Source organism: Pristis pectinata, chromosome 9 (genome assembly GCF_009764475.1).
Source record: "Pristis pectinata isolate sPriPec2 chromosome 9, sPriPec2.1.pri, whole genome shotgun sequence".
NCBI classification, from domain to species: domain Eukaryota; kingdom Metazoa; phylum Chordata; class Chondrichthyes; order Rhinopristiformes; family Pristidae; genus Pristis; species Pristis pectinata.
This window is the reverse complement of record NC_067413.1, coordinates 38,842,230-38,864,729: the sequence shown is the minus strand read 5'-3', so window position 1 is coordinate 38,864,729 and position 22,500 is coordinate 38,842,230. Positions and strand designations below refer to the sequence as shown.

The 22,500-nt window shown below is 44.8% G+C and overlaps 1 protein-coding gene and 1 long non-coding RNA gene across 2 annotated transcripts in view; one reads left to right on the top strand and one right to left on the bottom strand.

Moving 5' to 3' along the window:
- Window positions 1-3,848: 3,848 nt before the first annotated feature.
- zgc:101569 (uncharacterized protein LOC449822 homolog) overlaps window positions 3,849-22,500 on the top strand; it is a 32,015-nt gene continuing 13,363 nt past the window's right edge. The window contains exons 1-5 of the mRNA XM_052023310.1: window positions 3,849-4,088; window positions 8,543-8,713; window positions 17,186-17,286; window positions 20,903-21,047; window positions 21,140-21,289. Coding sequence (XP_051879270.1) covers window positions 3,932-4,088; window positions 8,543-8,713; window positions 17,186-17,286; window positions 20,903-21,047; window positions 21,140-21,289 — 724 coding nt within the window. The 5' untranslated portion in view covers window positions 3,849-3,931. The remainder of the gene's footprint in view (window positions 4,089-8,542; window positions 8,714-17,185; window positions 17,287-20,902; window positions 21,048-21,139; window positions 21,290-22,500) is intronic.
- LOC127574362 (uncharacterized) overlaps window positions 4,616-22,500 on the bottom strand; it is a 34,478-nt gene continuing 16,593 nt past the window's right edge. Inside the window, exon 3 of the long non-coding RNA XR_007956906.1 lies at window positions 4,616-4,702. This is a non-coding gene — a long non-coding RNA (uncharacterized LOC127574362). The remainder of the gene's footprint in view (window positions 4,703-22,500) is intronic.

The following is a 22,500-nucleotide window of genomic DNA, read 5'->3' as shown; positions in this document are numbered from 1 at the left end:
CAGTGAGTTCCACAATAATGACTCCAACAGTGAGTCCAACAACAATGTCCAAGAACAGCGAGGCTAACAGCGAGTTCAACAACAGCGAGTCCAACAACAGTGACTCCAGCAACAGTGACTCCAGCAACAGTGAGTCCAACAACAGTGAGTCCAACAACAGAGTCCAACAGTGATTCCAGCAACAGTGACTCCAGCAACAGTGTCCAACAACAGTGAGTCCAACAACAGTGAGTCCAGCAACAGTGAGTCCAGCAACAGTGAGTCCAACAACAGTGAGTCCAACAACAGAGTCCAACAGTGATTCCAGCAACAGTGACTCCAGCAACAGTGTCCAACAACAGTGAGTCCAACAACAGTGAGTCCAACAACAGAGTCCAACAACAGTGACTCCAGCAACAGTGAGTCCAACAACAGTGAGTCCAACAACCGTGACTCCAGCAACAGTGACTCCAGCAACGGTGAGTCCAACAACAGTGACTCCAGCAATGGTGAGTCCAGCAACAGTGAGTCCAACAACAGTGAGTCCAACAACAGTGACTCCAGCAACAGTGAGTCCAACAACAGTGAGTCCAACAACAGCGAGTCCAGCAACAGCGAGTCCAACAACAGTGACTCCAGCAACAGTGACTCCAGCAACAGTGACTCCAACAACAGAGTCCAACAACAGTGACTCCAGCAATGGTGAGTCCAACAACAGTGAGTCCAACAACAGTGACTCCAGCAACAGTGACTCCAGCAACAGTGAGTCCAACAAGTGACTCCAGCAACAGTGAGTCCAACAACAGTGAGTCCAGCAACAGTGAGTCCAACAACAGTGACTCCAGCAACAGTGACTCCAGCAACAGTGAGTCCAACAACAGTGAGTCCAGCAACAGTGAGTCCAACAACAGTGACTCCAGCAACAGTGACTCCAGCAACAGTGAGTCCAACAGTGACTCCAGCAACAGTGAGTCCAACAACAGTGACTCCAGCAACAGTGACTCCAGCAACAGTGAGTCCAACAACAGTGACTCCAGCAACAGTGAGTCCAGCAACAGTGAGTCCAACAACAGTGACTCCAGCAACAGTGACTCCAGCAACAGTGAGTCCAACAACAGAGTCCAACAACAGTGACTCCAGCAACAGTGAGTCCAACAACAGTGACTCCAACAACAGTGACTCCAGCAACAGTGAGTCCAACAACAGAGTCCAACAACAGTGACTCCAGCAACAGTGAGTCCAACAACAGTGAGTCCAACAACCGTGACTCCAGCAACAGTGACTCCAGCAACGGTGAGTCCAACAACAGTGACTCCAGCAACAGTGACTCCAGCAACAGTGAGTCCAACAACAGTGAGTCCAACAACAGAGTCCAACAGTGATTCCAGCAACAGTGACTCCAGCAACAGTGTCCAACAACAGTGAGTCCAACAACAGTGAGTCCAACAACAGAGTCCAACAACAGTGACTCCAGCAACAGTGAGTCCAACAACAGTGAGTCCAACAACCGTGACTCCAGCAACAGTGACTCCAGCAACGGTGAGTCCAACAATAGTGACTCCAGCAATGGTGAGTCCAGCAACAGTGAGTCCAACAACAGTGAGTCCAACAACAGTGACTCCAGCAACAGTGAGTCCAACAACAGTGAGTCCAACAACAGTGACTCCAGCAACAGTGAGTCCAACAACAGCGAGTCCGCAACAGCGAGTCCAACAACAGTGACTCCAGCAACAGTGACTCCAGCAACAGTGCTCCAACAACAGAGTCCAACAACAGTGACTCCAGCAATGGTGAGTCCAACAACAGTGAGTCCAACAACAGAGTCCAACAGTGATTCCAGCAACAGTGAGTCCAACAACAGTGAGGTCCAACAACAGTGACTCCAGCAACAGTGAGTCCAACAAGTGACTCCCAGCAACAGTGAGTCCAACAACAGTGACTCCAGCACAGTGACTCCAGCAACAGTGAGTCCAACAACAGTGACTCCAGCAACAGTGAGTCCAACAACAGTGAGTCCAACAACAGTGACTCCAGCAACAGTGACTCCAGCAACAGTGACTCCAGCAACAGCGAGTCCAACAACAGCGAGTCAACAACAGTGACTCCAGCAACAGTGACTCCAGCAACAGTGAGTCCAACAGTGACTCCAGCAACAGCAAGTCCAACAACAGCGAGTCCAACAACAGTGAGTCCAACAACAGTGAGTCCAGCAACAGTGAGTCCAACAAGTGACTCCAGCAACAGTGAGTCCAACAACAGTGAGTCCAACAACAGTGAGTCCAATAACAGCGAGTCAATGACAGTGACTCCAATGACTTTGCCATCAGTTGGATTCTTCAGCCCAGTCAGTAGGTGAGCTACCATATGTCTCAGACTTCCGCGCTCAACTGTGCTTGTGTGGAAGCCCCAGATATCCTGAGAATGAGACTCAAAAACTGCAGTTGTATGAAAATCTTTCGTAAAAGCAGAAGACGCTGAAAGCACTCAGCACATCTGGGGCAGCATCTGTGGAAAGAGAAATGGTTAACTTTTCAGGTCCTGTCTGACGAGGGGTAGCGCACCTGAAACATTGACAGTTTCTCTCTCTCCACAGACGCTACCTGACCTCCTGAGTGCTTCCGGCATTTTCTGTTATAATCCTGAGGAGGAGAGCTGATGGTTCCCTTGGCACAATTCACTGTTTCAAAGAGAAGGGGATTCTCCTTCACCCTCCAACCAACCCTCCCCCCACTCCACACCTCCACGTTAGAGTCAGAATCAGATTATTATCACAGACTTATATGATGTGAAGTTTGTTGTTTGCAGCAGCAGTACAGTGCAAAGACATAAAATTCACATAAATTACAAAATAAATGAATAGTGCAAAAATAGGAATAACGAGGTAGTGTTCATGGGTTCATGGACCATTCAGAAATCTGATAGCAGAGGGGAAGAAGCTGTTTTCTAAGTTGTTGAGTGTGGGTCTTCAGGCTCCTGTACCTCCTCTCTGGTGGTAGAAATGAGAAGAGGGTATGTCCCGGATGGTGAAGGTCCTTAGTGATGGATGACCACTTTCTTGAAGCACTACCTCTTGAAGATGTCCTCGATGGTGGGGAGGGTTGTTCCCATGACAGAGCTGGCAGAGTCTATAACCCTCTGCAGCCTCTTGCGATCCTGTGCATTGGAGGCTTCATACCAGGCCATGATACAACCAGTCAGAATGCTCTCCACCGTACATCTATGGAATTTGAAAGAGTCTTTGGTGATATACCGAATATCCTCAAACTCCTAACAAAGTAGAGCCGCTGGCGTGCCTTCTCTGTGATTGCATCAATGTATTGGACACAGGATAGATCCTCTGAGATGTTGACAACCAGGAACTTGAAGCTGCTCATCCTTCCCACCACTGACCTCTCTATGACAACAGGTGTGTGTTCTACCGACTTCCCCCTCCTGAAGTCCACAATCATCCCTTGGTCTTGTTGATGTTGAGTCCTCACTCTTATTTAACTCCTCACTTATTATTAATTGAAACAGATCATTTCAGAATAAGCGTTTCTCTGGGAGCTTGCTATGTGCAGATTGGCTACTGTGTTTCAAATATTACATTATACCCTTCACTGGGTGTAATAGTGCTTTCCGCCAGGGGTTGTAGAGGCGAAATTATTGGTGGTATTAAAGAGGGGGTAGCTTTTAAAGAGCAGGTAGATTTTATAGATTAATAAAGAGGTAGAATGTTTTAAACAATTGAGGCACAGGAGAGGTAATGAGGCTTGGAGCACATCTGCCACGATCATTTTGACTGGCGGGGCTGTTCTTGGTTCCTTCGGAGATCCTGAAAGTTGATTTGGAAATGCAAATCTTCCTTTAACTGGAATCCATTTGACGGGGGTGGGGAGACTTCTGCGGATGAAAGGTGTTTGGAAACCTAGGTCAAACTTCCCTACATCTGAATGCACAGACACAGACATGAATGCTTCAAATGCACCAGGAAGATAAACCCTTTGCCTGTGAATTCCTTCCCTTCGGGACACTCTCGCGGGAAGTGGCGGGGATCATCCTGGAGCTGGACGTGGTCAGTTCAGCCGTGGAGGTGAAGGCGATTGGGACGGTCGGAGCTGCTGTGGCCGGTGAGCGGTGCCCCGGTCATGTCACCGTGCGCTGCGCTGGGTGGCCGCGGGCTCCTGGCACTGGCTGTACGGGCTGGGTGCTGTACAGCAGCCGGCAGCGGGCCTCGGCAGCAGCGAGCCACTCTGTCCCAGGAAACACACGGTAACTCGCCCTGAGCTGTCGCCTCTGCTGGGCTCATGCCTGGACTTACTGCCAGTGTTAGGCTGTACAACCGACAGGCCAGAAACAAACTGTGGAGGGACACAACGAGGTCGGGCAGCATCTGTGGAGGCAGAGGGGGGTGGTCATTTCTTGTGTCTTCATCAAACTACAGGGGAACAGTGATTCCACAGTCACAAATAGATTTAGAGAGCAGCTGCTTCTGTACAGAGAAACAAGTATCTTTTTTATTATTTCAGATATAGACTTTATTCATAGTATGTCTACATGTCAGTAAAACTCTGATAATCTGCTATCCAACGGTTCGGCATCTGGCTCACCACATATTTTGCTGTGCCCTCTTACAATTCACCGGGGTCCTGATTCCTGCCCTTCCGTCCGCTCGCTGGGGCCTTGCTTCCTGCACTCTCTTTAAAAAGACCAGCGTCGCATTTCCGGCGCCTTTTAAATCTACCTGGTTCATTGGGAAGTAAGGTATCTTTATTAGTCACATGTACATCGAAACACACAGTGAAATACATCTTCTTTGCGTAGAGTGTTCTGGGGCAGCCTGCAAGTGTCGCCACGCTTCTGGTGCCAACATAACATGCCACAAACTTCCTAACCCGTATGTCTTTGGAATGTGGGAGGAAACCGGAGCACCTGGAGGAATCCCACACAGTTATGGGGAGGACGTACAAAACTCCTTACAGACAGTGGCCGGAATCACCCCTGGTCGCTGGTGCTGTACTAGCGTTACGCTAACCGTTACACTACCGTACCTGCCGTGGAAAGGGGCCCTTTGGCCCAACTGGTCTGTGCCGACCAAGACACCTATCTAAGCTAGTTTCATTTGCCTGCGTTTGGCCCATATCCTTCTAAAACTTTCTTATCTATGTACCTGTCCAAGTACCATTTAAATGTTGTTAATGTACTTGCCTTGATCATTTCCTCTGGCAGTTCGTTCCATATGCAGACCACCCTCGAAGTAAAAGTTGACCCTCAGGTTCCTATTAAACCTCTCCCCTTTCACAAACCTACACCCTCTAGTTCTTGATTCTCCAACCCTGGGAGGAAGATTGTGCGCATTCACCCTATCTCTGCCCCTCATGATTTATACACCTCTATTAAAATTACCCCTCATTCTCCAATGCTCCAAAGTCCCAACCTGTTCAACCTCTGTCCATAACTCAGTCCTTCAGGTCCTGGCAATATCCTCATAATCTCCTCAGCACTCTTTCCAGTTTAATGGCATCTTTCCTATAGCAGGGTGACCAAAACTGAACACAGTTTTCCAAATGCAGCCTCCCTAACGTCCTTGTACAACTGCAACATAACAAATGTACTGTATTGCAGTATAACATCAAAAAAGTGAATTGAAAATTAGGGTATTAATATGAAGAGCATCCAATAGTCTGGAAAATTTGCTAATCTGGTCACCATCAAAGTCCTGAGCCAGCCTGATTATGGGAGTTTCACTGTATTTTCAATGTTCTTACAATGAATCGATGCCACTCACATTTTCTCCTTGAAGACCTGTGCAGTGTTTGAGAGGCTGTTACACAGGGCCCAGCTCCTCAGTGTCCAGTGCAGCAGGACCCTGGACTGTGGTCCTTCCCCACAGATCCTCACCTTGGCTGCACCGAGCTTCAGAGAGCAAGTATCGGATAGTAAATCCCTTGTGTAACTTCATACACCATGGGTGTGCTAACAAGCAGCACACACCATCCCCTACTAACCTACTAATTCCATTCATGACTTTGGGAAGCTCTCTAGCCCATTGTATAATCTTAAGAATGGAATAAATAAAAGGAGGACTGAGCAATGGGGTCCCTCACAGAATCGTAGCCGTAATAGTAGAGTGGGAGGGACATACACGTCACATGTTAGTAAAACTCTGATAATCTGCTATCCAATGGTTCGGCATCTGGCTCACCACATATTTGCTGTGCTCTCTTACAATTCACCCGGGGTCCTGATTCCTGCCCTTCCGTCCGGCTCGCTGGGGCCCTGCTTCCTGCACTCTCTTTAAAAAGACCAGCGTCCCATTTCCTGCGCACCTCTTAAATTACCTGGTTCATTGGGACATAAGATATTGAAACACACAGTGAAATACATCTTCTTGCGTAGAGTGTTCTGGGGCAGCCCGCAAGTGTCACCACGCTTCCGGTGCCAATGTAATAATCCACTGTAACTGGAACCCACTGTGACTGGAACTCAGTCAGTGTAAAATTTATAGAGGGCACACAATTCTGAAACTTCATTTAGAGGAAATTTTTTTGGACAGTTTCTAGCAACCCAAGAAGATGGGGAGAGATGTCTTCCTTTTTCCTTAACCACTGCCAGGGCTCTCATGTGTTTCCCACTCTTCTGCTCTCAACCCCTCTTCGGTCAGAGTAAGGGGGTCTTCACCTTCCACCTCACTGCCTTCAACGGATCATCCTTCGCAACTTCTGCCATTCCAATGCAATTCCACCAGCAGGCATGTCTTCCCCGTCCCTCCCCTTTCAGCATTTCAGAAGGACCTGGTCCACTTTTCCTTCTTGGGGCACTTTCCCCTGCAACTGCAGGAGATGCAACACTTGCTGTTTTACCTCGTCTCTTCCCACCCGCCAGGAACCCGAACACACCTTCCAGCTGGAATAGCACTTCTTCCAATCTAGTGTGGGGCATTTAGTGCTCACGGCCTGGTCTCCTGTACAGTGGAGAAACCAAAAGCAGATCGGGTGACCCCTTTACAGAGTACCTTCTTACAGTCTGCAGTGGGAACCTGAACTTCCAGTTGCCTGTCACTTTAATTCTTCATCCCATTACCACTCAGAAGTATCTGCCTGATGCCTCCAACGAGGCCTGGTGAAGGTTTGAGGCAGAACACCTCTTCTGACTGGGCGCATCGCAGCCCTTGGGACTCAATATCGATTCAACAATTACAGTTAACTTGCTTTTTCAACCCAGCTGTAATAGTCATAGAGTTATACAACACAGAAGCATGCCCTTCAGCTCAACTCACCATGCCAACCAAGAATCCACCTGAATAACTCAGTTTATGGTCTATAGTGACTGAGTGCAAATCTATAGTAACTCAGTTTTCTCTCTCCATTTGTGCTGCCTGACCTGCTGGGCATTTTCAACATTGTCCTTTTGATTTCAGGTTGAGCAACAGTTCTGACCTGCTTTTCACAGCTTTAACATGTCCCTATGTTTTCCCTCTTTCTCTCTAACTGTTCTCATGAATCTTATTAACCAGACGACTCTGCAAACATTGGGATCACCTTTGCATCCATGGCCTCACTCCAGCAGCATCTTCTTTCCTGGTGAAGACTGATGTAAAGTATTCATTTGGCAGCTCAACCGTACTCTCTGCTTCCACGAGTAAACCTCCTTTTTGTTCTCTGATTGGGACATCCTCTCTCTTTGGCACTGTAATATTCCCCTTAAACATTGCCTCTCCCCCTCCTTTCTTCCTTGCCCTATCTTTTGCTGAACACCTGGTATTCAGGAATATGTAGAACCTATTCCAGCCCGTAGGTCATTGGCAGATCTTGTTATTGCTCAGTATCACAGTCCCATGTGGTTGATGGCACTTGCAACTCACCAACTTTGTGTAATGTGCTTCTTGCATTTATGTTCTATCTTAAAAAAAACTTACTGTTTCTTGTTCTGATGCTACTTATCTCTCCCAAACTTTTCTCTACCTTTCTCCTTATTTTCAGTGCTACTTTCCAGTGCCCATACTCCTGCCATTTGTTTAAACTTCCCCTCAAACCTTCGCTCGAGGGCAGTGACCCAGTTCAGTTGTGGTGCAATGCATCCAGCCTGTACTGATCTCACCCCTCCAGAACTAGTCCCAATGCGCCCAGAACCAAAAGCCCTCCCTCCTGAACCATTCCTTCAGCCGCTCAACAGGTCTGGCAGCATCTGTGGAGAGAGAAACAGTTAACATTTCAGGATGATGCCCAACAACGGATTTTTGCTTTCCGACGATTATTGAGATAATACAGTGGCACAGCTAGTAAAGTTGCTGCTTCATGGTTGCAGTGACCCTGGTTCAATCCTGACCTCCGGTGCTGTGTGTGTAGAACTTGCATGTTCTCCCTGTGATCGTGTGGGTTTCCTAAATGATAGAAATAAAAATTAGAGAAACAAAGGACTGCAGATGCTGGAATCTAGAAGAAAAACAACTATGATGCTGGAGGAACTCAGCAGGCCAGGCAGCATCCGTGGAGAAAAAGCAGGCGGTCAAGGTTTTCTGCCCCTTGTTGAGTTTAAATTGACAGTGGATAATGTGTGTTGTAAATTATTCTGTGTTTTTCAGATGGAAAGAGCTATGTAATCACTGAGAAGTCTGGGTCAATTCTAACTATTGGGCTTAACAGGCCAGAGGCAAGGAATGCTATAAACAGGACCACAGCCCAACAATTATTGGAAGCGTTCACTGCTTTTGAGAGCAACAGGGCTTTAACTGCAGCTGTATTATATGGACAAGGTTTGTACATTCAATCTCCAATGTCATTGCTCACAATTTGTCCAGGCATATGAATATGCAGAGAATGGAGGGTAATGGACCATGTGCAGACAGAACGGATTAGGTGTCATCAGCTTAATTAGTTCGGCACAACATCTGATGGGCCTATTCCTGTGCTGTACTGTTCTATGTTCTATGACCTCAGGTCAGTCTCTGGTACTAATAATGTAGCCACTGCAATCTAAATACAACAACTCATAATTACCCTATGACAAATTGATTGAAGCAGGGGACTATGGTGGTGTGTTGGTTATGCTGCTGGATTTAGTAATCCAAGCACCTGGATTAGTATTCAAGAGGTTTTGTATTCAAATGCCGCCATGGACGTTGAGGATTTGAACTAAGTTTCTTTAAAGAAAGCTGGAAATTTTTTAAAAACTAGAGTCGATGAAAGATTGAGATGAACAGCTCAACCAACTCATCAGTGTTTCTTGGAGATGGTAGGATTCCCAGTTGTAGAGTCCCACTCTGGGACCAGTGCTCCATGATCCATCTTCCTGGCTGATACCTTGTTAAAAATTATTCCAAGCCCACATATGCCAATATTAGCTCAGAAGTTTTATTTAATGACAATTCATAATTAGTATCCTAATCTGCATAAACATTGATGAAATAGAATTAATTTAAGACCCGTGTGTAGGTTTGGTGGCCATACCTAAAGAAGGGTACACTTTCCTTGGGGTCAACCCTACGTCAAGTCACTAGATTGATTCTGGGGTCAAGGGATTGCCCTATGAAGAGAAACTGTGGAAGATGGGCTGATACGTACTGGAGTTTAGAAGAATGAGAGAGGATCTCATTCACACATGAGAGCTGTTTCCTCCCTCTGGAGAGACCAGAACTAGGGAACACTATCAGTGAAAATCAAGAATACTGTAGATTAAAACTTTATTTTTGCAGCTCAGTAACAGGCCCTTCCGGCCCAATGAGCCTGCGCGGCCAATTACACCCTACTAACCCGAGATGGAGTTAGTACTAACTACTAACTTGCAGATGGAGAAAGTGATCCTGTGGTACGGTTAACGACCAAACCAAGGATTGATGAGTCTGAGAATGATCCAGATGTTTACCCATCATGTGCGGTGACTCGAGCTAGAGCTAGAGAATTAGCCAAGACAGACAGTCCGGTGCAGTCTGATGTGGTTCCTTGTGACAGTCCTAAACAGGAAGAAAATTATGATGCCTTATCTGAGACTTTTCTGTCTTCATTGAGGATCAACATCCTTATAGTGAGCCTGAATTTAAAGATTTGTCTTTGTCGAGGAAGAATTTTATGGTGGAACAGACAAAGGACCCTGAGTTGACAGAATTGAAAGAAAAAGCACTCTCATGTGAGGAGATTGAAAAGGTGCCAACTGGATACTATGTCAAAAATGGAGTGTTAATGAGGAAATGGAGACCTCCTCATGTTCCTGTTACTGAGGAATGGGACGTTATTCATCAGGTTGTTGTTCCAAAAGTTTATAGGGATGAGATGTTAAACCTGGCCCACAGTATGCCTTTGGGTGGTCATTTTGGTGTGAATAAAACTGTAGGGAAGATCTTGAAACAATTCTATTGGCCTGGTTTGAGAAAAGATGTGGTGATGTTTTGTCGAACCTGCCACACATGTCAGATGGTAGGTAAACCAAATCAAAAACCCCCTGTGGCTCCTTTGAAGCCAATTCCTGCTTTTGGGGAGCCCTTTTCGAAGGTGATTGTGGACTGTGTTGGCCCATTACCAAGTCTAAGACTGGAAATCAGTATTTGTTAACCATCATGTGTGCCACTTCTAGATTTCCAGAGGCAATACCCCTTAGAAATATTAAGGCCAAGACGGTGTCAAAGGCTCTTGTAAAATTTTTTACCTTGTTTGGTTTGCCAAAAGAAATACAATCTGATCAAGGTAGTAATTTTATGTCAAAAAATTTTTCAACAAATAGTCTATGAGCTGGGAGCAAAGCAGATTGTATCATCTGCATATCACCCAGAATCTCAAGGAGCTCTGGAGAGATTTCATTCTACTCTCAAAAATATGCTGAAGACTTATTGCTTTGAAAACACCAAGGATTGGGACGAAGGTATCCATTTACTTTTGTTTGCCGTTAGAGAATCAATCCAGGAGTCAATAGGATTTAGTCCGTTTGAGCTTGTGTTTGGACATAGGGTGAGAGGACCTTTGGAGTTGTTGAGAGAGCAATGGTTAATGAGGAAGTTCACTTGAGTCTGTTGGACTATGTCCAAAAATTTAAAACTCGGTTGGAGAGAGTCTGCCAGCTAGCGAGAGAGAATCTGAAAACAAGCCAGATAAGAATGAAGACATATTTTGATAGACGTGCTCGGCCTAGGACATTTGCAGTGGGGCAAAAGGTGTTGGTATTTTTCCCTAGCCAAAATAATCCCTTGCAATCTCGTTTTTCTGGACCCTATGTTATTGAATCTCGAGTGACTGATTTAACATATATAATCAAAACACCAGATAGACGCAAGAAAACACAACTCTGTCATGTAAACATGCTAAAACCTTATTATGAGAGGGATTCAGTTGTGGCCTTGGTGGATGGTGTAAAGGTTGTTTCTAGAATGCCTGATGTTGATGTTGAAGAAGGCCAATTTAGACCAAATATTGTTCCATCGAAACTAAAAAACCAAAATATCATGGAGAACCTTGAAACGAAGTTGGACCATTTACAAGTTTCACAAAAACAACAGATGAGAGAATTAATTGTAAAATTTAAAAATCTGTTCCCAGATGTTCCAAACAGAACATCGATAATTACCCATGATGTTAATGTTGGGGATGCAAAACCAATCAAACAACACCCATATCGAATGAATGTGGAAAAAAGTAAACTTGTTGATCAGGAAATAAAATACATGTTGGAAAATGATATTATTAGACATTCTACTTCAAATTGGAGTTCGCCCTGTGTTATTGTACCTAAACCTGATGGAACTGTTAGATTTTGCACAGATTACAGGAAAGTGAATGCTGTAACAAAGTCAGATGCTTACCCTATTCCTAGGGTGGATGATTGCATAGATAGAGTGGGAAAAGTGGAAAAGAAGGTGTTTGAGAAGGAAGTGTTAAAACAGTTTCCTGGCAGTGAAATAGCAATTTCTGAGGCACAGGTGCAGCTGGCAAAGATAGAGGCTGAACGAGAACAAACCCAGTTAAAGATAGAGGCTGAACGAGAACAAAAGAGATTAGAGGCCGAACGAGAGGAAAAGAGATTAGAGGCCGAACAAAAGAAATTAGAGACTGAACAAGAGATAACTCGGATGAAGTTAGAGGCTGAACGGGAACGGGAACTAATTCGGTTAAAGTTTGAGGCAGAGGAGAAGGAAAAACAGAGGCAGCATGAGTTACAAATGAAGCGTAGGAGTTCGGAATCTGATTCTGAAGATGGTTTTTCAGCCAGCAGGGAGGTTCGATTAGTCCCTCCATGTGAAGAAGATCAGGTTGATCAGTATTTCCAACATTTTGAAAAGGTTGCTGTGAGTTCAAACTGGCCAAGGAAAGGATGGGCTCTTATGGTACAGAGTGTGATTAAAGGTAAAGCTCAAAAAGCTTATTCTGCTTTGTCTGCTGAGGATGCAACTGATTATACCAAGGTAAAACAAGCTATTTTGAAGGCCTATGAATTGGTTCCTGAGGCTTATAGACAAAAATTCAGAGACTTGAGGAAATCTGCAGATCAGACTTATATGGAATTTGCCAATGGAAAGAGAATATGTTTTGAACGATGGTGCCTGGCTAAAAATGTAGATGGGGATTACGATAAATTGACAGAATTGATACTGGTGGAAGACTTTAAAAGATGTGTTCCAGCTGAATTAACAACATATTTAAATGAAAGGCAGTGGAAACTTTACAAGAAACTGCTAGGTTGGCAGATGATTATGCTTTAACCCATAAATCCAAATGGGGACAACCTAAAACCTTTCAAAAGAGTTACAAAGACAATCCAGGTAAACCGGAGATTAAATTGGGAGGTAATCAAAAGGAAAAGATGAAAAGAAGCCAGGGCTGGGAGAAACCTGTTGAGCGTACTTGTTATTACTGTAGGAAAACCTGGCCACGTGATATCTAATTGTGCCCTTTTGAAGAAAAAGAAGGAAGCTGGCCCAATGCTTGCTTTCAGGCAATTAAAAATCAAAAAGGTTTAGGAGATGCTGTTAAAGATCAGTCCTTGCAAGAGGGAAAAGCGGAAAAGTTGGAGGAGGGTGAGAAAAGAATTCCGTTCGTATCTATCAGAGGGTTTTTGTTTCACTGAATGATGAGTCACCCCAGGTGCCAGTGAAAATTCTTAGAGATACTGGGGCTAGTCAATCTCTCTTGCTGGACAGTGTTTTAAATTTTGGTGAAGAAAGTGACACTGGTGAAGTAAATCTAGTACGAAGGCGTTACAGGTGAGACCATGTCTGTCCCTTTTCACAGGGTGATTTTAAAGTCAAAGTTCGTAGAAGGACCAGTCGAGATAGGGATAAGACCTAGTTTGCCAGTGGAAGGAGTTTCTTTTGTTGCTGGTTTGTGACAAAATTGGGGGCTCGTCCGGGATTTGAACCCGGGACCTCCATCTGCAAGTTAGTAATCTGTCTTTGGAATGTGGAAGGAAACTGGAGCACCCGGAGGAAACCCACGCAGACACGGGGAGAACGTACAAACTCCTTACAGACAGTGGCGGGAATTGAACCCCGATCGCTGGTGCTGTAGTAGTGTTGCACTAACTGCTACGTTACCATGCCACTGGTGCTAGATGCTGCAAATCTGGCACTAAAACAGTAAACACTGAAAACCCTCAGCAGGTCGGGCAGCACCTGTGGAAAGAGAAATGAGATTAACGTTTCAGGTCGAAGACCCTTTGGTAGTACTGACCTGCTGAGTGTTTCCAGCATTTTCTGTATTTGTGAGGGGATGTGGTCTCAGGATAAGGAGTCCGCCATGTAGGACTGAATGAGGAGAAATTCTTTTACTTGGAGGCTTGTAAGTCTTTTGAATGTTCTTCCTTGGAATGAATGTGGATATTCAGTTACTGAATGTATTCAAGGCTGATATTGATAGGGACTTAGTTGTTCACGAACTGGAGGTGGGTTTGCATTGGGCTGGAAAATGGGTGTGAGGCTGAAAGTAGAGCAGGATTATATAGCCTACTCCTGCTTCTCTTCCTTAATTCTTTTGATATTTACCCCTGTGCCTGTTTGGTTGCTTGTCCATTCTTTGCCTTAGAATTGCAGTTAATTTTTAGTGTTAAAGAACAGAACGCTGAAAGAACTCAGTGAATCAAGCAGCATCTGTGGAGGTAAAAGATGTAAGTCAATGTTTCAGGTCAAGGCCCTGTATCAGGACTGAGGGAGAAGAGGAAGAATTGTCTAATATATATCAGTGGTGGGGGGGGGCGGGGGTGGGGGGGTGTAGGGTTAGTTAGTGGTGGGGAGTGGAAGAGCGCTGGGAGGTGACGGGTGGACCAGATTGGGGGGGAATGGTGATGGGAAAGGTGAACAAAGGGAGAGGAGAACAAGGTTTTCTACCCCACCCCCTACATGCTGCTATATACTGGCAATCTCTCCTCCACCCTCTCAGTCCTGATGCAGGCCTTGACCCAAAATGTCAACTTACACCTTTTGCCTCCACAGTATGCTGCTTGACCCGCTGAGTTGTTCCAGTGTTCTGTTTTTCGTATCCGCAGTCTCTTTTAGAGTCATAGAGTAATACAGCACAGAAACAGGCGCTTTGGCCCAACTCATCCATGCCGACCAAGTCGCCTACCAGAAAAAGACATCTGTTTCCTATTAATCAGCTAGTCTTCTATTAACACCAATATATTACTTGTACACCAGAAGGTTTTATTTATCACTAAAACCATTTCCTCATCAATTGCCTTCTGAAAATCTAAGTACCTTCACTGGTTCCCCTTTATCCACAGCACATGGTAGTTCTTCAAAGGCCTAATATGTTAGTCGAACATGACTTCCCATTCAAAAACCCACAATGGCTTTGCATGGTTACCTTGAATCTTTTTATCTGCCTGACTATAACACCTATAAGAAATACCTTCCCTCTGACAAAGACTTAGCCACGTAGTTTCCTTCTTTCTATCTGCTTCTCTTTTTTAATAAAGAAGTTATATTTACTATTATCCAATATAATGGAACCTTCCCCGAATAGAGCGAATTTTGGAAAATTAGAACCATTGTACTAATTACTTCACTAGCCAGTTCTTTAAAGACCTTAGAATGAAGTCCATCAGGACCTGGGGACTTCTCAGCCCTCAGCTTCAACACTTTGCTCGGTACCAGTTCCTTGGTGATTGTAATTTACATGAGCTCTTCCCTCTCTTCCAATTCCTGATTACACAGCCAGGAATTCTGGAATGCTGCAGGGACCCTCTATCAAGAGTCAACATTAAAAGCTGTTAAGGTTTTACCCTAAGAATAATTAAAATAAGTCCATTGTTGAACCATGCACTAAAGTAACTGACTTTGATAGGCTAGTTTATGAGTGGTTTCGGCAATATTGCAATAAGGGCATACTTGTTTCTGGGCCAGTATAGTGTGCAAAGGCCAAAATATTTTGTCAGGAATTGCAAATTAGTGAGAATTATAAGCAAAGTCTGGATGGTTGCAAAAACTTAGTCAAAGTATCCACTACCTAAAACTTAGTAGTGAGAAATTGTCTACAGAATATAAAGCCATCAAGACTTACTTGCATGAAGGCCTTTTTCCACTCCATGGGCTCTGTCTACACTTTTCACTGCCTCAGTAAAGCAACCAGCATAATCAGACTCCACCCACCTGGGACATTCTCTCTTCTCCCCTCTCCCGTTGGGCAGAAGTTATAAAAGCCTGAAAGCACCTACCACCAGGCTCAAGGACGGTTCTATCCCACTGTTGTATAAGACTGTTGAACAGTCCCCTAGTACAATAAGGTGGGCTCTTGACATCACAGTCTACCTTGTTATGGCCTTGCACCTTATTGTTTCCCTGCTTTGCACGTTCTCTGTAACTGTAACACTTATTCTGCATTCTGTTATTGTTTTCCCTTGTACTACCTCAATGCATGGTTGTAATGAAATGATCTGTATGGATGGCATACAAAACAAGTACTGTACCTCAGTACATGTGACAACAATAAACCAATTTACCAATTTCTCCTGAGCAACTTTATAATGCAGATGAGAAAGGTCTTATGTTGCACAGGAACACTTGTTGGGAGAAAAGAACAGGCAGTGTCTATTGAGAAGCAACCCCAAGGGCAGTGTGACCGTCCTTACACATGCACACATCGCTGGTACACACAGGTGGGAGCTGTTGGTGATAGCCTAGCATGCTTATTCTTAAGGACGGAAGAGAGTAAAGGCACTGCCCAAACTTTATGGAAGTAATAAGCAGGTCTGATTAACTCAAGAGCTGACCACTGTGTGATCCAATAATAACTTTGTGATGAGGTTTGGGGACGTGGCTTAAACTGGAGATGCTGTTGGATTGTCTTCCTTAATCCTAGTGCCCAGATCTATTTCTGCAATATTTCTTCAGCCCTCACTGATCAACCAATGGGCCGAGGGATAATCTACAGCATGGCAGGGTGGACTTGAGGGGCTGAGTGGCCTACTCCTGCCCCTATTTTCTTAGGTTCTTGAGAGCGTGACCACCGGAGTGAATTATTCCATCACCTGGTTGGTTCCTGTGGTGGAATTGACACAGTCGTTGGGGTAAGCTCTTAGACAATCGAAAGACTGTGGACACGCCGATGGAGGCAACATTGACCTATAAGCATTGACTGTGGTTGATGGAACTAGTTGATTTTAAAATTTCAGACGAGAAGCAAGAGGCAGCCATATTGTTCACACTAAGAGTGTGAACAATGAGCTGACCAAGGACATCTGTGGAAAATGGCACTGTGGGCAAGTCTTGGCACTGAAACAGCATTGGTGTCCCAGGTGAGGAATGCAGCGAATGTCTCCCCAGCTTCGATCCCCATCGAAGATGGCGGCAGTGATCATGAAAGCCTGCGGTAGAAAAACAGTCGGCTTGAATTGTTGGGGGGGGGGGAGTGGGGGGAGGTGAAGGAAAGTGAAACTGAAAGATCAGTACGTCAGGTTTTTGGAGCTTCCCTCTCAAGTGATGTTGTCTTTCAGAAGTGTAAATGGGTGCTTAATGGTAGACATGAACTCAATGGGCCGAAGGGCCTGTTTGTTTCCATGCTATATGACACTATGTATTATATATTGCAAATGTTGTGCATGAGAGGTTGCTATGCATGGATTGGCTGGGCTACTTCCTGCAATACAACAGGAACTTCCCTTCAAAGTTACTTCATTGGCTGCAGAGCACTCAGGGAAGGGAAATGCTCTATAGAAATGCAAAACTTGTCTTTTTATTCTCCTTTGAAAAGCACAAAGACTTGTGTGTCTTTGCACCACTTGCTGACTTCCAGTTTCTGGATTTTTGCAGGGGGTAACTTCTGCGCTGGTTATGATTTGAAGGAGTTAGCTCACGCTGCTGTGGATGCTAAGTATGAACAAGATGTCTCCAAAGACCCAGGTCCTTGGTATGTATCATCAAAACCCCATGAAGAAGACTCTCATATGCTAACATGCTAAAGACTAACAACAGGCTCTTGTACTACAAACAATAACTTGCATTTATGCAGTAGTTCTAACATAGTGAAGCTTCCCACAGCGCAATACAGGAGTGACGTCAACATTATTCCCCAACGGGTCGCGTGAAAAATTCTTAGGATAGATGTTTAGTGAAAGAGCTTAGGAGCCTCACGGGAGAAATGACAAGGCAGCGACATTTAGAGAGGGGTTATGGAGGGAGTTACAGGGGTTTAGGGAGGGAGTTCCATGAGTGGAGTCTTGGCAACTGAAGGCATAGTCAGCAGTACTGAAGAGCTGGTAACCAGTGTCAGAATTTGAAGAGCACAGAAATTTTGGGGGGGTTGTAGAGTCAGAGGAGGTTACAGAGATGAGGGCTGGGGAAGGAAGCCAAGCATGGACTATCGCCCTGTCTCTGGAACACCTGGAAGTTGGAATGGGATGATAAACATGGAACTAGTCCTTCTGGAATACAGGGATCTTGTGGTAGACTTGGAGAGGAAAATAAAACTATCTTCTTTTAGACTCTCTAAATTTATAATTTAAACTCGCAAATTTATAACTTTATTCTTTCAAGCAATAAGCTTATTCTCATGCAGTAAAGATTTAGTAGGGATGAGGGTTTTCAGCTCCTGGGAATGAATGGGAGAAGCCAGGGTTCTCCTTGGAATAAAGAAGGTCAAGAGGGTATTTGATAGAGCTGGCAGGATGGTGACTGATTTTGATAGGGGGAAACAGAGGGAAGTTGTTCCCATTACCAGATGGTTCAAGGACAAGGGGATTGAGGTTTAAAATTTTGGGCAAGAAATACAAAAGAGGAGTGAGGCAAAGTTATTTTTTAACTCAAGTAATGGTTAGAGTCTGGAATTCTCTGCATCTGATAGAAACAGAATCAATCGGTGCCTTCAAAAGGGAATTCAATAGGAAAGAGTAGGGGAATGGGAATGGTGGGACTTCTCTGTCAGGAGCCAGTATGGGCAGAATGGCCTCTTTCTATTCAGTGACAATTCCGTGATTCCGTGGTTGAAAAAGAGATTGTGATTCAACAGTAGGAAACGACAAATAAAGTGTAAAGTGCGTATAAAATCGGAGAAAATCATAGAACAGAAGGAACCCATTCAGCCCATTGTGGTTGGCAGCCCTCTGTCAGTGTTCAGAATCCACACAAGCCTCTTCCCACTCACCATGCATGGTTGTGTTCAGTTTTCTTACAGGAAGATCACTGTTCCTGTGCAAACCTTGATTAAATTGATATAGGCATATAGCACACAACCAGGCCCTTTGGCCCACTAAGTCTGTGCACACCATCACCCTTCCAGTTACACTAATCTGACATTAATCCCACTTTTGTTCTCCCCACATTCTGATCAAACACTCCCCCCCTCCCCCCCACCTTCCCTCCAGATTCTAACACTCACCTACACACTAGGGGCAATCTGCAGTGACCAAATAACCTACCAACCAGCATGTCTCTGGGATGTAGGAGGATACCAGAACAGCCTGGAGGAAACCCACATGGTTACAGGGAGAACGTGCAAACTCCACACTGACAGCTCCTGAGGTCGGGATTGAACCTGTGTCGTTATTAGCTGCACCTCTCTGCCACCCGATGAGTTGATAAAAATGTGTTGCACCCAACAAAAATGGGAAAGAAGCAAATGCAGGAAATGCTGAGTGGGCATATAGTGAAAGAACAGGAAGTGTTGGCATTACGGGTGTGCACACACCATCTGCACATGAAACATCCAGTCTCCTGTTTTGTCCACGTGGTGGCTAACTATTCTCCTTTATCGAGCATTTTCATTGGTTTCTAATTTTTGCCTGGTGTGGTACTCAGGTGAATGGAACCAAGGCAGGTGAATGGAGTTATGGAAGCAGGTGGGTAAGCAGCCTTGAGGGGCTGAATGGCCTACTCCTGTTTCCATGCTCATAAAGCAGGCATCCTTTTGTGGCTACATAAAGGCAGCAAGAGGTATTTGCAGTTTTTTCGAATGTGTTGAATGGAGATGTGAAAAAGACAGTAACAAATAGTAATTGGGTTCTGACAGAGGCTGCTGCGCCAGGCATGGTCTTCGTTAATGTTCCTGAGCAGTTAGCCAAACGCTTGATGCTGGTTATGATGCAAGCCTCCTTTATCCAGTCTTTCCTCAGCTGGTGTGCATTTACAGCATTTTTTTTTTGTTCTTTGTTTACTTGATTCTGACTATTTGCAAGTTTGGGATTCCAGTCTTTTATCAGAAGGGGGGGGGGGGGTGCATGCTTTAAAAGGGAACCATGTTATAAAGCTAAGATGGCAAACAAAACAACCCATTAAACTGAAACATGAAGTTTTGCTATTTTTGGTGTGGGTTTGTTATTATTTGCCCATGGTATGTGGACATTATTGGCAAGGCAGCATTTGTTTGTCCATCCATACCTGCCTCCTGAACCTGTCTCGCTGGGCCACTTTAGAGCACAGAAAAGAGTCAACCATGTCGGTGATTCTGGAGTCACATGTAGACTAGAGCAGGTAAGGAGGGGCAGATATCCTTCCCTGAAGGGCCAGCTTTCTCTTCCAGCTTTATGACACAGCTAGGCGGTACAGTGGCACAGCTTGCAGATCTGCTGTCTCGTAGCTCCAGCAACCCAATTTCAGTCCTGACCTCCAGTGCTGCATGGAGTTTGCACGTTCTCCCTGTGACCATTTGGGTTTCCCCCGGATGTTTTGGTGTCTCTCTACATCTCAAAGACTTGTGGGTCGGCAGGTTAATTTGCTGTGGTAATTGTTCCTTATTTGTAGGTGGTGTTAGAACCCGAGAGAAGGGGAGCATTCATTTCGAGAGGACTAGAACATAAAAGCAAGGAAGTACTGCTGAGGCTTTATAAGGCGTCAGTCAGACTGCACTTGGAATATTGTAAACAATTTTGGTCCCTGTACTTAAGGAAAGATTTGCTGGCCCTGGAGAGGGTCCAGAGGAGGTTTACAATGATCCTGAGAATGAAAGGCTTAAAATATGGGGAGCGTTTGATGGCTCTGGATGGAGTTCACAAGGATAAGGGGGAATTTCATTGAAGCCTACCGAACACTGAAAGGCCTGGATAGAGTGGATATGGAGAGGTTGTTTCCATTAACAGTAGAGTCTGGGATCTGAGGGCACAGGCTCAGTATAAATGGATGTTCCTTTAAAACTAAGATGAGGAGGAATTTCTTCAGCCAGAGGCTGGTGAATCTGTGGAATTCAGTGCCACAGAGGGCTGTGGAGGCCAAGTTATTGGATTATTTAAGGCAGAAATTGATAGGCTCTTGACTGGTAAGGGGGTTAAGGGTTACGGAGAGAAGGCGAGGGAATGGGGCTGGAAAAGAATCAGGCATGATTGAATGGCAGAGCAGATTCATTGGGCTGAATGGCCTAATTCTGCTCCTGTACCTGGATATTTTGCACTATACATCATCTTGGATCGCAAAGAGAAGAGGTTCTATATAAATGTAAATGTTGCACTGCAGAGATCTGTGTGTTTTCTAACCAGCAGTGCTTTTCTGGAATCTACTGTATCTGTTTATTCTAGACATGGTTATTTTTCCTTTCCATAGGGCCCATCCCGGATGCAGTTTTCAAAACCCGTGATAGCTGCAGTGAGTGGCTATGCGGTAGCTGGAGGATTAGAAATCTCGTTGTTGGCTGACCTCCGAGTAATGGAGAGAAGTGCTATCATGGGAGTCTTCTGCAGGCGATTTGGTAATTGTGTACAATGAGGAGAAACCTGTAACTTGTAGCATTTGCAGGAGTGCAGAAGCTTTATAGAATGCTCTTTGCATTTGTTTTCCTAGGTGTTCCACTGATCGATGGAGGCACAGTAAGATTACCAAAGCTAATTGGATTATCCAGGGCATTAGATCTTATTCTGACTGGACGTCCCATTGGTGCACAAGAAGCCTTGGAATTTGGCCTTGCCAATCGAGTCGTCCCAGATGGTCAAGGTTTGTACAGCCCTTGATTTTAATTGCACTTGGCTAACAGTTTATGTTATTGCATTTCATTTGGAATTTAAAAAAATATACAGTATCATATGCCAGTTAAATTATATTGAGAAGGAGAAAAATACATGAATTAAAATCAATTACTGGACTTGAAGTAATGGTTAGAATGGGAGCTGAAGAAATTTTCACATGGAGTCTCGGAGATTTGGAATTCACTGCTTCAAAGGGCGCTGGAGGCAGAAGCCCCATCACATTTAAGAAAGAGTCTGGTTGAGCACTTCTATCACCTGCAAGGTTAATGACACTTGCCTGGATGAATGTAGTTCCAGCAACCTTTAAGGAGCTCGACACTATCCACAGGAAAGCAGCACACTTGACTGGCGCCCCATTCACCACCCTAAACATTTATTCCCTTCACCACTGGCACACAGTGGCTAGAGTGTGCCATTTACAGAATGCACCACAGTTACTCACCTAGGCCTTTGTGACAACACCACCCAAACCCACAACCTCTTTCACCAGAATGACAAGGGCAGCAGGCACTTGGGAACATCATTCCCTGCAGGATTCCCTTCAAGTCAGACACCATCCTAATTTGGAAATATATTACTCGTCCTTCATCATCACAGGATCTAAATCCTGGAACTCCCTCCCAGGAGTGCCTTCACAGAAAGAGTGCAGTAGTACAAGAATGCAGCTCAGCACCACCTTCCCAAGGGCAACTTTGGATGACCAATAGATGCCATCCTTGCTAGTGATGCCCAGATCCCAGAAAAACAAAGACATTTTTTTTAACAAGATGGAAAATGGGATTAGCCGGAATAAACATTTCACCAAATGGATGCAATGGACCAAATGACCTCTTGGGCCGTGTCGATTTCTCATTGCTAGAGCATTGTGTACAGTTCAGTGTCTCATACCTTGGAAAGACTATCAGGGTTCTGTTGAATGAGCAGAGAAGGTTTGCTAGAATGATTTCAAGAGTGAGGAATTGCAGGTAGGTGGAGAAGCTCCTTAAAAGAGGAAAGGAAAAGAGGAGATTTGATAAGATTGTTTAAAGGCACAACAAAACAAATGAAGAGAATTGGCCTTTAGTGGCTGTAGGTTAATAGCTGGATGGCAAAGACATAAGATAAATGACAAACATCCAAGGAATGACATTAGAATCCTTTTAATGGAATGTGTGGTTAGGATTTGGAATGCAAAGCTTG